Genomic DNA, 14,667 nt, shown 5'->3' with positions numbered 1-14,667 from the left:
TGAGCTCTAGTTCAGCTTAGCGGTACAAGAGACGTAGGGATGTAGGAAGACTGGCTTTTTATCCTGGTGATTTTTGCAGCGGGGTAAAAAAGCATCAAGCTAAAACACAGGATTTATTTAACCATTCAGCACAGTATGTTGAACAGGCTGATCGCTTCATATCCATGGGCCAGATCTCATTCAGAAAGCACGAAAGCCACTAGAGGTCCAAGGACTCTAAAAGCACTCAAAATATCTAATTTTATCTCAAAGGAAATATCAGGATACATCAGCATAACCCACACACTCAAATGAAACTCTCTTTTACTGTGAAGGAGCTATCCGGTGTCTTAGCATTGATCATCAATCCAAGACCTTTACAGTCAGCCAGACACTCTGATTAGCTTATAGACTCATTCAAGATAAGAGGTGCAATCAGCAATATTATTCATGCTATCTCCAGTTTTAGTCACTTCCTGGCTTTTATTATTATTATTTTTTTTTTCTTAGGGAGACTATTTCCTCCTGTCAGTGTACAAGATCTAATAGAGCAGAAATAACATTTAAATCATAAGGCAGAGCTATTATCAGTCATTTCATTCAACATTTTGGGTCAGAGACGTTTTCATGACGGCTTCAGTTATCTCATTAGCATATCCTTATAATGAAATACGCTACGACTGCGGTTTGTGATGGTGAACATTAAATAACATTATATAACTTAAATGTAGATCAGAATACTCCTCGTCCCTTCAGGGGGACAGTGGGATTTCAATGAATATAGATGAGAGTTCAGGAGTAAATCCACGCAGCAGGACATCGTTCGTATAATTCTGTACGCCTCGACACAAAACCTCCCATCGCAAGCAAACGTGCGGGGACGACAGATGCAGCTTTGTCGGGTATTAGCCTTGGGGTGACCTGACAACAGTTGGAAAATTGTCAGCACAATTATCATTGGAGGTAACAAAGCCATCCATGACTAACTGCCTCTTTGTATCCACCTGTTACTGTCTGGCATCCATTACCCTCCAACAATTAGCTTGTCCATCACCTTTTACGTTCTCTCAGTGCAGAGGAGTCTAATGGAAAAAAAAAAACAAAAACAGGAAAACACAACATCCTGTGTCATTTTTCCAATTTACTGTAGGTCAGGAGCATTCGTATAAGCCTCGTTTTGTTCTAGCTGAATATTTTTTTTTTTTATTCCAAGACGGTATGATTAGTACGCAGATTTATACACCAATACAAATTAATCCATCGTCTTACAGCGCTCATGGACACACACACGCACACACACCGGTGCCGCAGGATGAGTATTAACATCTCAGATAATCCGGCGGCTTTCATTGAAGTAACGCTGCCTTATTTCAAAAGTTAACTCCTTCTCCCCACAAATCTCATTGGGAAAAGAGAAGATCATTATCTCGAAAACTTTCTTGACGAAGCTGACTGAAAGTGGGACGAGAGTAATTGGCTACAGCTTCGTTTCATTCACGACGGAGTTCATTTAAAAGCTTCGTTTCTTACCATTGAGGTTTTTTAGGGTCGTAATGACCATCATATCTAAAATCTATACAAAAAATAAATGAAAAAAAAAAATAAAAAAACACTTGTCTGGTTCCTCTAGTGATTAAAAGTCTAAGTGCAATAACCTCACCTCTTCACTTATTAGTTGTTGAACAAACAAAACTAAAAAATACTAATAATCCAATTTCTTTATTCTTTATTCTTCATCTCTAACAAATACATCTTTGCCGACTTTTTAGTAGATAAATGATCTTAATCTAAATCCGAACACTATCTAAGCATTGTAGAAAATGCAGTCTGACTAAAATATTAATAAATGTTTTCACTATATTCAAAAGCAGGTTTGACCTCTAAAATATGGTTGACTGCTAAACTCCAATTTAAAAGAATTTATTAGGACCAGTCTCCCTCTCGGTCAGATCCCTGGAGATACTTTAGAAGCGCTGTGGTCCATGTGGCTGATTATTAAACTAAGAAATGCAGGAATTAATATCTGAGCCTGCAGTGCCTTATTGTCAGCAGTCCTTTAATTCGTTGTCAAAATCCTAATTGGTACCTTGGAGAAATGGCATCTAATTCAGTGAAAAGCAGTTTTAAATACTTGTGAATATGGCCGATGAGCTGCAGCCTCATTGGTTTTGTAAAAAGGACGGGACAAACGCAAGCCTGAAAGTCAGTTCTTAGATCGGGTAAGAGGAAGAAAACCCTCCATACTACATTAGAGACAAAGAAGATGGCTGGGAGGACAAAGTGAAGGACGGCTTGTATTTTCAAGTCTACTCTGTCACTTCATTTCCTCTCCTGCCCTATGGCCATCTCCTCTTTGACTGAGGACAGACATTCTCTTTCCACTCGCATATCACAGGGTCGGTAGGTCTTCTCTTTGTCTAATACACCCTTGAGCAGCTCCGAGGGGTCAAAACGTCAGAGAACAAAACACGGGTCTTATGCGCTGAGGTTAGGTGACCCTTTAAAAATAAGAGGAATGCCATTATTCTGACTGAATTATTCAATCTCTCTTGAGGGAATTTATGTAGCTCAAAAACATTTGGGCAGAGCCTACCCCGGGCCACAAAGCCTTCGCTACCATGAGGAAATGATGTGATATGGCACAAGATTATACTAAAACTATAAACATAATAGGATATTTGTATGTGACTTTATTGAACTGTGTTTTTTTTGCATTTTCCCTTTGGTTCCGGTTTTGAAGTGGCTAGATTGATTTTTTATTTTTTTTTTTAAAGAAATTCCTGTGATGAGATGTTGAGGGCAAAACTTGCTTACCTGTGTGACACCTTCAGCTTCAATAAATGTGTTCTGTCGCTTCAGGGGAGAATGGCCTTCAAGTTAGCAAATAAAGTGTTTGCATTCAAGGCCAAACAGGAGGTGTTGAAGGAGTGGAGAGTCGACATATGTAAAAAGAGTTCCAATATTATCTGTGCTTGTGTGAAAGACTGAGGCTGGACCTTTCTCATCCCAGCTGCTGTGTGGACACTTCGCTTCGCTGTCGACTGAATTTCACCTTCACTTCGAGCCGCAGATTTAGAGATACAGCGAAAACAATTTTGAAATGTCCACAGCGAAGTGGAAAGGAGATCAACTCCGCGAGCTTGTAAAAGGTCAGAAAAGTATGTTTTGTATGTCCGCTGGCATTCTGGATCAAGGCCGAATATTATGTGATGCCGACATAAAAAACGCTGAAAACAAAAACACTTCCATCTCCAACATCATATCTCCGCGAAGTGGCATTTTCTGCTAAAACTAAATTTCTAACTAGAAACAAAGGACACGTTGCATTTGGCGCTGTCTCCCATCACCCCACAGTGTGGCCGTTGTGCCTGAAAACAAGCTCAGTACTCACACTGATTCAGTATTATCAATGTTGTTGTAAGGTTTTTTTTTTACATGTTCGTTTCTTCAACTACTCAAGAAATACGATGCTATTGTCTGAAGAGGCGTCCAGCAGCTACGTTGCAGTAGGAAACTGAATTGCAGTGATAACAGGTGAAAAAAAACCATTGGCAGTGAAAGCTGAAATAATCTCCACACTCTCAACAGCAGTGGGAGTGACTGATTGATTATTCACGGATTAAACACGGAGCTCCGCAAATGTTTACCGGCAGGAAATGGCATCCACGAGTTTGGTTCCTACCACCAAATGGACAATGTTGACAGAGAGGGTGAACCGAGATGAAGTGGCGCCTTTTCAAGATTCATGTTTAGCGTCAATTCCAGAGTAGTTAAATACTGTTTCTGAAATACTGTGTTACAAATGTAGTGACCAGATACTCTACTTTCAAATAAAGAGCAGTGAGGGCACACACTACCAATTTCTTTATGTCTTGGGCTTGTTTTACTGGAAATATCTGGAAGTGGGACATCGAATCCAAGAGCATCACCCAGGCAACCAGAGCCTGGATGCTACAGTACAGTAGTGACAAACTGTCAGCTACGGTACGGGGCGGTGCTTTATATACACTCACACACATTTCCTGGTCTCTGAGAAAAATATTGTGGATAATAAACAAAATAATAAAGGCTGGAAATCCCCTGCTCATCCATTACCTGCATGCTTAGAGCACCTCCTCTGAAATTAAAGGATATGATGCAAGGCTGCATTTCAATTACTGGAAATTATTTCTGCCTATATTGCATAACTTAATTCCCCTGATGGTGACAGATGATAATACAGGGTAATGTTGCTTTTGTCTGGATTTCAAAAGCACTCCCCCATCATTAAGTTTAAAACACAATCTGGTCACTTTATTAGTGACAGGCCAATCTGCTGACTTTCACGGTGATGGCACCAGGTGTCTTCTTCTTCCCCTCCATCTGTTTAATTATTCACTTTCAACCTGGGATCTCTCCAGGTCGGCGATACCTGCAGCGGAGCTCTCCCTGGGCAGCCATCTCACGGGCAGAGACAGAATCTCAGTCATAAACTCGCCCCACTGCTGGTCTAATAAATGAGGATGCACATACATGGTGGCTCCCTGAATCGGATTCTGGCCTCTGATGTGTAACTAATGTCCAACCTGGGGATAATACCACTGCTAATTGCACGCTGTGACATCTCATCTCAGGGTTTGTGCAGAAAAGTTTTTTTTCTCTGTCTTTTTTTTGTGCGAGGAGCCGAGGGGAAACGCACACAGTGACACTATATGGCTGTATAACCCTGGCAGAGCACTTTGCACTTAGTCTACTGTGAATTCACGCCAATTTCTCTACATCTCTCTGTTCCATCTGAAAAAAAAAACCCAAGCTGCAAATGTCACACAACCCATGTTCTTCTCAGGCTGGCAAGAAGCAACATGCAGCACTTGAAATTGTACACTAGGAATCAAATTAGGCACAGTAAAGAATCCCCTAAGCTCACACATATTTTGCCTTTGAAATGAGACCAACCAGCTGGTCATTAGACAGAGACAGAGGAAAAGAAACTGTGCGGATTCAGTCAAGTGCGGAGTGGAGAGATCGGGGTCGGCCTCTACAGAGATCTCCATAATAAAGCATGAGGAGAAATTGTCTCGCTAATTGATGTTAGTGAAGGATGAGATTACCGTGAGTGCAGAGTATGTGGAAATAGAGAAATGGAGTTGTGTAATTGGTGGCGGACTCATGTTGAGCCTCTTGGAGGTGAAAGCGTCGCACAGTTGGTAGGTGGTGGTAAACCATAATGAGCATGAACCGCCGAGCACTCGCTGACACTGCACACGCTCAGAGGTACGACCACCTTATGAGACAAGCTAATTCACTCAAACACACGCCAACTGAACATAAATGTCCCATGTGGTTTCTCGACAAATACTCTCATAATCAGGCTGATCACATCTTTTATTGAATTTCGCAAGATGGAAGATGCTGATCAGTATGTCAATCTCTAGTTAGCCAGAGAGCTATGAAGCCTGACATCATCCACTCTCTTAAACACTTAATGAAATATGATGGGTTCAGCAGCTAGCAATAAACACAACCTTTTTAAATCGCTGGGTAAAATGGACAAATCAGAAACCAATAAAAAAATTTAATTTCTTAAAAGTTTAATAGCTTCTGGTTGTGTTTATCTTGGAAAATAGACATATTCTGATTAAAAGTCAAATCATTCCCTACTTTGGAATTTACTTGTACCTGTACTAAAACCTCATGCTTCAAGTCCACACAACTGTGCAGCAAAAGCACACACATACGCACCGCTCTGGGCAGAAATGTGCCTTGTGGCTACAGCAGAACATGTCTACTCTAGTGTATGTAATAGGAACATTCCTATCTCAGATAGGTCCATGGAAACGTCAACAATCCGGCGACGAGCAGCATTTTTAGCCCTTCAGCTAAAGACCTTTGTCAACGAGAGAAGGACCTTCGGCATATGCAACGCTGTGTGCTGAAATCTTCACTGAGCAACCTGTCACTCTTTGTACAGATCTACCACCAGCTCCCACATTTCCTGGACAAGCTGTGACATTGGGTCAAATATCCCCCGACACACAAATCCACTAACATACTCTGCTGACCCTCAAGTTTCTCTGAAAATAGCGACAAAAGCTGCGTGATGTGTCTGAGCCGCGAGGGACTGCTTTTGATATTGCTACACCACACTCTTGACTTTTCTTGTCATTTCAATCAACACTTTCACAAGACACACAGACAACACGCAGGGTGTTATAAGCCACTGGCACGGCACCAACCCCGCGCTTCCACGGGATCCCCCTACGCTGTCATACACCCCAATCGAGATTATATTAATAACACTGACACCACCACAAGCCAAGTGTCTAGGATCCAAACTCATTTTCACTGTGTCAGGGGTTCATGCATAATTATCCGCTTCATCGGCCTGTGAGACTCGCCTGCTGCAATCTTACATCCCCAATTTGGGAAGAAAAAAAAAATTCTCCCTCATCTTGGCACCCTGGTGTCTGTCAGCCTTGATACCCAAAACAGATCCAGCGCATCATTCACAAACACAAGTCACCCTGCAAGCTACGAGCTCGCCGCAGGTCGAGCTTAACCCCAATATGAAACAAACATCAGAGTAAAACACTGCAAATTAAAATTCCGCTCTTGCGAAGAGAGATTAATATTTTATGTTTTTGCACAATGCAAACTAGTTCAATTCAGACTCGCTGCCTGCCAGGGTGAAACAGAGAAATGTTCAACCAGAAAAAAAAAAGAAAACAGGTCGCGGCAGCATTTGACTGAATGTGTAACCAAGATTGAATACCTATAACGGCTATTAACACGACAACAGCGGCAGACTTATAAGCCGTAACAACACGTTTCAATATACAATGGGTTGGTTACACAGCTTGAATCCCAATTGCTCTGCTCAAGCAATTGTTTTTGACAGATCGAGCAGTGATGCCACACATCCTAATCGTCCTGATGATTTCATTAGACCTCCCCCCTCTGCTGCAATGATTGCCTCAGGAAGAGACCAGACCAAGAAGCATTGCCACAAGTTTTCAGGCTGACCGCTGGGAACAGCAATCAGCGGTCGCGTGCGCCAGGGAACCGTCACAGGACGCCGACAGTCACGTGACTTCCTCTGTTTTTTTTTGTCCAGGTAATGAATCCCTCGGGTGCGGAGTGGCCTGGTTGACTTAGACCCCCCCCCCCAGCAATGGAATGGATTGATTGGATGCAATGCTACTCTCGCCAATCTATCGCACCAAATGGATGGTTACAGAGCAACACCACAGACCAGCAGGGGATGGGAAAAAATGCAGTGTCTTCATCCTGTTGAAACGGTCGATGGGGGCTGATATGGTCTGATGTTCAAGCTGTTAGGTGGGAGGCTGAGAACGGGGGGTGGATTTGTCAGCCCATTTTACTCTTACCAGCATGCCTGTGACGTGTTTTGATTTATTGAAGAGGGCCAGTAAATGTCTATAATGTTGCCGAATGGAAGCGTGATCTAAATCCATGCTACATGCTTGTGCTTGGTGGCTTTGTTGAACTACAGCACATGTCACGCAATGATATGTCCCTCTACTTTTTATCAAACATTTCTGTTAAGTTCATCTCCTCTGTATCTAAAACGCAGAATGTGAACAATTAATCGCGTGGAAGCAAAATTTTTGTCCTCCCTAGCTTTGCTCTGATAAGGGTTGTGAACCTTTCTCAGGGTTGTCAAGATTACCCGCATGGTTTCCCCGCCTCGATCTGGCCACAGAGGCACATTAAGGTAAACAGCGCATTTACAATTCATTACCATCGTACTGTGCTCGGATTCGTACCAAGACAAGAAAAGAGAGATCGAGGAAAGAAAATATCTCCTTTAAATGAAGCTCCGTGTGTCAAGCCTTTAGGGGCTCTGTGGGTTTTGTGTGCGTGCACATTTTTCCCAGCATTCATTACTCAAAGTGTGCTTCACAGTGGAACCGCAGCGCTGAAGCCCCAGTTTCCCTAAAGTCACTGTATGTGGGAATTTTGAGCCAATCTGGAAAGCTGAGACACGGAGAGGAACATGTCCTACTGCACACAATCCAGCAGGATTCACATTTACTGCGCTGCTCACGAGTGTAGCAGGATGTAGCAAACCACACAGAGAACATGAAACACCCACGAGCATAAACATCAACTAATGAACACACTCATTAGAGGTGTGATCAAACCTGTTCAAACACAAGAGAGGCGCCGGTCATAAGCCGCTGAACTATATTGACTATTCACTGGGATGTATTTTCTCCTTAAGGCAGATGTAGGAAGAGAGGCCACTTGTGTCTGAAGAGCCATCTCATCATTGAGCCGGAGCGCAGCCCTCGCAGCTAAGAAGCAGATGCTCAGGACTCGGTTCACCGGCTGACCTGTGTGCAAAACCAATCAGAGCCATACGCAGGGAACAATGTGCTATCACAATGATATGCGCTTGTTTTGATATGTGGCTGTCTGCTCGAGTCCCCCCAGTTTGTCAGGGGGCTTGCTGCAATATTGGCAGAGGGTTATGAGAATGCCTGTAGGGCGGCGCGGTGCAGCTCAATTCCACGTGTGCTGCAATCTCAAAGCTTTCAGGCTTACTAAATCAATTACACAGAGTTGTGGAGCTTGTGCTTCTCCCACATAAGACCCATTGTTTCTGTTTTCTTAGGTTGGAAATGCACAATGGAAAAGAAACAGCTGTGTATTTCGTATGTGTTCAAGGTTTGAGCCGTCCGGTTCTTGATCTCTGGAGCAGAGAAGAACACACAAGACTTCAAGTATTTGCATCTACAGCCGACCAGTTTAAGGTCCCACTGAGACAAGAGTGAATTTTTCTTCTCTGTCAAAGTGAGTCCGGGAGCAAGTCTTTGTTTGGAGAGAAATTAATGACAGACAGGGGAGCTGCAGATCAACAGAGCCTGGGGGCAACAACACGGATCCCCGCTTAAAGTATGAAGGTCTGAGGCAAAAAAACAATAGTACCAAGAGGGAAATAACACAAGTGCAGCTGCGACTCATAATAAATGCCCCACGATGGATAAAACACACACAGACTAAACCCCATATGCCAGCCTTAAATACAGGCTTCTCACACACACACACACACACTTAGAGTACCGACTATTATAGAAGAATAGTAAAAGCATTGCAGTAGAAGTTGTAGCAACAGTAAAATTGGCGGTTTCACCTCTGCATATACAGCATGTAGCAAAGTGGGACTGGAACATTTCACAAGTCTATAGTTTCCATTAAAGTGACAACAAACTCGACTTGAATCTTGTATGTAGTTATATATCAGTTACAAAATTTCAATGCTGCTCATCTTCCCCTCAAAAAAAAAAAAAACTCCTCAACTGCACCATCCTCTCACCTGCCCACCTCACAAAGGTTAATTGGCTTGACTTGAAATGTGATTAATTCATTAATATAGGTCAGATATGTGCTTTGTTGGGTTTGTAGCACCTTTTTTTCATCAAGATCTACCAATAATGCAGATGAGAGGGCGAAACACTGACTAGTGCTGGTTGATAAACCTCTACTTACTTCATTTAAATGCATTCATGACACTTTGTGAAGCCAGGGGGCACAAAGAGCTGTAGATCGAATGAAATGACGCACAGCTGGATAGAGCACATGTACACCATATTCACTGAAAAAAAAATCCCGATATAAATCATCCTGCACGCATGGATTTTAAAGGCGCGATGTGTTTCAGCCCCCCCTCGCAGCATACATCGTCTCTACCTGCAGCTGCCACACCCTACCCAGCCGAGGCTCCTGACACCTTCTCCCATCTCAGCCTCCAACTGGATCTTAGCGGGATTCAGCTCAAGTCTCAACGGGAGAAAATGTTTAGCGCCAGTCATCTTGTTTTGGGAGCCTGACAAGCAGGTGCGCAGATTCACACGGTGCCTCTGGGGGGAAAAGCTTTTGTGCACGCCGATAAACTCCAAGACGATCGATATCTCCTGTGGCACTCGACTTTACGCGCCGGGACACACAACACTGCTGTGATCGAGCTGACAGAGAGCGGGCTTGATCTAAATAGACGGCAAAGTGCAAATAGGTGCATAGTGCAAAGTGATAAATAGGATGAAAAAAAAAGAAAAGCGTAAAAGTTTAACGATAAAGATTTGAATTATAGTGTCTCTGTACATTATTGGGTCCCAGTTATCCGATGTATGAATATTAAATAAGGCAATTTGAGGGAAGATATGTGTTCTTTATGCTTCAATTTTCTAATCATAGCCTATTTTGTACGCTTAGATATTGAATGTATTAAGGTGTCATTTTACCTTCGATAAAGTTGTTTAATCTTCAAATGTTCATCTTTATATGAGGATCTATTAAGGTACAACATAACATGTTTAATATTGCTGCGCACAATTCAATGACAGCTAAACGGTTCCAAAACGCGCGGCGCTTCCCAAACCCTGACGCAGACCCAGAACCAGCAGCAGCAGCAGCAGCAGCACCAGACTCACCTGCAAGACACGGTGATCTCCACTTTGGTCGCAGGGATGCTCCCGCTGATGGGGTCGAAGTCACAGACCGTCGCCGTGGCCTCCACTTTGTCCATAACGTCTCCCTCCATGCGTGCGGGAGTTCGTGGCCAGCTCCTCCGGCCGCCCGAGAGCCTCTGAACCTGGAGAGCCGAGGGTGGAGACCCGGGGCGCAGTGGACGAGAGAGCGGGAGCGAACGCAGTCCAGACAAACCTCCCAAGTGCTGCCCGCTGGACGGGCAACAACAGCATGGAAAGTTTAACTGGAGGCTGCGGCAGCGAGGAGGCTGCTGTGACCGAAGTGGGATCTCATGCCAGGACGCATCAACGCCAACTCCGCTGTTTTCCAGGCAAAGACTGAGCTCTTCTGCCAGAGGAGCTTTGAAAAGTAAAAGCCGTGAACTCCACCCCTCCTGTCTGCATTCTCCTACATGAGGGGCTGCGACTGACACTCGCTGCGGATTTAGGCTATTGATTTTATGGAGGACGGATCGTTATTTTGGTCCGAATTGGTTTAAAGAGCCTTTAAATGAAAATAATTAAGCACCAAACAGCGCAAAGGGCAGTGGCTCGTACTGTCTCTATTGTTATTTTAGAAAATATTAACCCACGTAGGTTTTGACTCAACTGAAACTACCAAGAGTGATATTTTCTTTTTAACAGAGCTGCAGAAGATGAACCAATAATAGCGCCAAAATAAATGTTCAGAGAGAACATTTAGGTCACAGGCAGCAGATACATTGTTCATTTTAATGTTAAAATTGCATGATCAGTTCCTCCAGAAGCAGCAGCTCTTATTGTGAGGCTGCTTGGTGTCCTTTCAGCATCTGGACAGCTCCTCAAACAGCTTCAATCTCAGCGTCTTTCTCCTATGTCATGCCAATATTTTATATATATATTTTTTAAAGACTGTTTCTCTCCCCACGTACTGTATATTCATCTCGGAAGTCTATATGGGAGGCAGCGCTCCCCCAGGGGAGCTCCATTTCTGTTTCATTGTTTTCCTCATTAAACAACCTGCAGAAATACAGGCGAACCCAGCCTGCCAAAAAGAATAATTCAAAGGTAAACTGCTGTGCCTGCTTGCATGTGTGTGTGCGCGTGTGTATATATACATATATAGTGGTAACTGTCACCAACAAATGGTGACCAACTGTGAAGAAATCTCAGTGGAAATAATTAATGCATTACGCTCACAGAAAATCTAAATCTAAATCCCCCCCCCACACTTCCACTGAAACCATTGACACAGTTATCAGGGACACATCATTTTACACACAAAGACACAGGGCTGACTAATTTGTATCAGGCAGCAAATAAACATATATAAAAGCATGAAAGATAGAATCTACAGTCTAGTCTACAGTGAATCCATATATACACAGTTAGGTCCATATATGTGGACAGTGACACACGTTTTGTTATTTTAGCAGTTTACCAAAACATGTTCAAGATACAGTTGTATATTAGCTTAAAGTGCAGACTCTGAGCTGTAATTTGATGGTATTCACATTGAAATTGGAGGAAGGGTTTAGGCATCGCAGCTCTTTAATATGTAGCCACCTCTTTTTCAAGGGACCAAGAGTAATTGGACGATTGAAACAAAAGCTATTTCATGGGCTGCACGGGCTATTCCCATCATCATTTAAGCAGGTAAAAGGTCTGGAATTGTTCCCAGATGTGGCATTTGCATTTAGAAGCTGTTGCCGGGAACCCACAACATCCAGTCAAAGGAGATCTCATCAAAGTGCAACAGGCCATCCTTAGGTTGAACAAAAAGGAGGCATCCATCAGAGGGATAGTGGGAATGTTAGGAGTGGCCGAGTCAACAGTTCAAAGAAAAACACACTGGTGACCTCTGGAACTCAAAATGGACGTTCACAACAGTGGTGGAGGACCATAGAACCATTTCCACTGTTTAGAGAAACCATTCACAACATCCACCCAAAAGAAGAACACTCTCTAGTCTACCATATGGAGAACAATTCATGAGATCGAATACAGAGGGTTCACCACGAGGTGCAAACTATCAATCAGCCTCAAAAATACAAAGGCCAGATTAGACTTTGCCAAAAAAACGTCTGAAGAAACCAGCCCAGTTCTAGGACAGCATTCTTCAGACAAACTAAGATCAACCTGTACCAGAACAATGGTCAATAAACAATAGCGTTTATTGATGATGTGACAAGACAAGAGCAGGCAAATAAATTCTGAAGCGTATAGGGATGCATTTTCTGCTTAGACTCAGTCAAATGCACCAAAGTGTATTGGACAGTGTTTCACAGTATAGATGGACAATGATTCAAAACATAGAGCAAAAGCACCCGAGGAGTTTTTTAAAGCAAAGAAATGGAATATTCTGCACTGGCAGAGTCATTCACCAGATTTCACCCTGATCGAGCGCGAATTTCACTTATGGCAGAAAGACTAACAAACAAGCAGCGAATGAAGACAGCTGAGTAAGGGTCTGGCAAAACATCACAAAGGAGGAAACCCAGCGTTTGGTGACGTCCATGGTTTCCAGACTTCAGGCAGTTAATGCCTGCAAAGGATTCTCAACAAAGTATTAAAATTTTGCTTATGGTAACATTAATGAGACTTGTATAATCATTTCATGGGATATTTTTGTTCAACCCACTGAATTAAAGGTGGAAGTCTACACTTCAACTGCATCTTAGTTATTTAATCTCAAATCTAATATGGTGGCATGTAGAGTCCAAATTATAAAGATCATGTCACTGGCCAAAAATAACTGTAAGTACTCTTGCAGTCATAGAGTGTATGTGGCCTATGCTACAGGCTATCCATCACCTTTTAAATTTCATTTCTGAGCAGCAACCATAGTGGGAGATCTAAGCAAAGAGGTAACGCAATACTATAGCAACGCTTATGCACCTGGGAGTCTTGGGCTGATTGGGCAGTGAGTGCCGCATATTTCGGACACAGCCCCACCAGAAAAGAAATTTATCATTAGCCATGTTCAGTCTGTAATTAGGCCCCGCGGTGGCCCTTGGTTGGCTGATTTTGAGCTCCCTTTAGTGCACTGTTCCTCGACACCCGCTGAGAGGCTCTCCTCTGTTCTCATCCGCAGCCACCCCGCTTCCTACAGCTGTGGCAGGAGTGTAATTATGGCTGTATGAACCCTCTCAGCAGGGAGCGTGTGTGTATGAACGGTGGTACCACCCACACCTGTTCTGCATCAGCAGCCGGCCTCAGCATCAGCAACGGAAAGGGACGAGAAGATGGAGGGGCTCGAACTCCAGCACCACCGGTGTAGCCTACAGCAACAAGAACAAAGGCTAAATTCATTAAATGCAACTATTCATATGCTCTAAAATAAATATTTACGTTCTTACTCTTTCATTTTAAGTAACATTAACAGTTATACCATCACATACCACAAAGAAAAATACTTATCATTTGCCTTGCCAACATCAACCTGAAAGCAGCCAAAGATTTTACATATAACATTTAACAAATAATATATCAATATATGACTTTAAAACACACAATATGTACAGTATTTCCTAAATATCACCTGGACCAACAAACAGCATACTAGCATCTGCTCTCTGACAACTTGCATGTCAAGAAAATATCCAGGTAAATATTAAAAAGGTAATGAGCTAGCCTTCAGTCAAGAAAGTACCAAGTGAAGTGAGCACCATCTTAACCTTCTACACAATACGCTGCTCTCCCGTGTGGGCAGTAGAAGATGGGTTTTATACAGTCCACGGTTTTAAATAAACGCAGGTTGCCTCTAGTTGCAATCATTACTTCCTCTTGTGCGTAAAACAGCGCCAGTCAGTGACGTTACTGAGTCGCTACCGCCACCTGCAGGCGGAAGTTGATATCGCACTACGGCTATTTTAGCCATTGACTGTTACAGTGACAGCAGGTTTCTCCAGACTCTAAATTATAATTGTATAACTTTCTTGGTTTTCGAGCTCACGAAGCATGCAGCTCGCTATGTTCTTAGCATTTTTACCTGTTAGCTAACATCTAGTTGCGTCTTAAAAAAAAAAAAAAAAACGTTTTTGTAATCCCATAGATGTATGCGTTGGAGTTTTTTGTTTTCTGGTGATTAAGGCAAACAAACTTACATTTTCCCCATAAAATTGGCGTTTCCTTGCTGGTGATCATCTTCTCTGGACGATAAGTCGGTTGTCCAGGTGGGGGCAGTGTTCAGAGCAGACCGAAGTTTTGCATGGAGGCAGTTCAAGGTAGACTGGACATA

The 14,667-nt window shown here is 43.0% G+C and overlaps 1 protein-coding gene across 1 annotated transcript in view; it reads right to left on the bottom strand.

Moving 5' to 3' along the window:
• Positions 1 to 14,206, bottom strand: part of cpne5a (copine Va) — a 71,520-nt gene extending 57,314 nt beyond the window's left edge. Inside the window, exons 1-3 of the mRNA XM_047607295.1 lie at positions 14,080 to 14,206; positions 13,620 to 13,708; positions 10,413 to 11,472 (exon numbers count right to left, since the gene is read on the bottom strand). Coding sequence (XP_047463251.1) covers positions 10,413 to 10,522 — 110 coding nt within the window. The 5' untranslated portion in view covers positions 10,523 to 11,472; positions 13,620 to 13,708; positions 14,080 to 14,206. The remainder of the gene's footprint in view (positions 1 to 10,412; positions 11,473 to 13,619; positions 13,709 to 14,079) is intronic.
• Between the last annotated feature and the right edge of the window lie 461 nt (positions 14,207 to 14,667).

This window comes from Mugil cephalus, chromosome 1, assembly GCF_022458985.1.
Source record: "Mugil cephalus isolate CIBA_MC_2020 chromosome 1, CIBA_Mcephalus_1.1, whole genome shotgun sequence".
Classification (NCBI taxonomy): Eukaryota; Metazoa; Chordata; class Actinopteri; order Mugiliformes; family Mugilidae; genus Mugil; species Mugil cephalus.
Note: the sequence above shows the minus strand (reverse complement) of the source record. Positions and strands in the feature narration are given on the sequence as shown.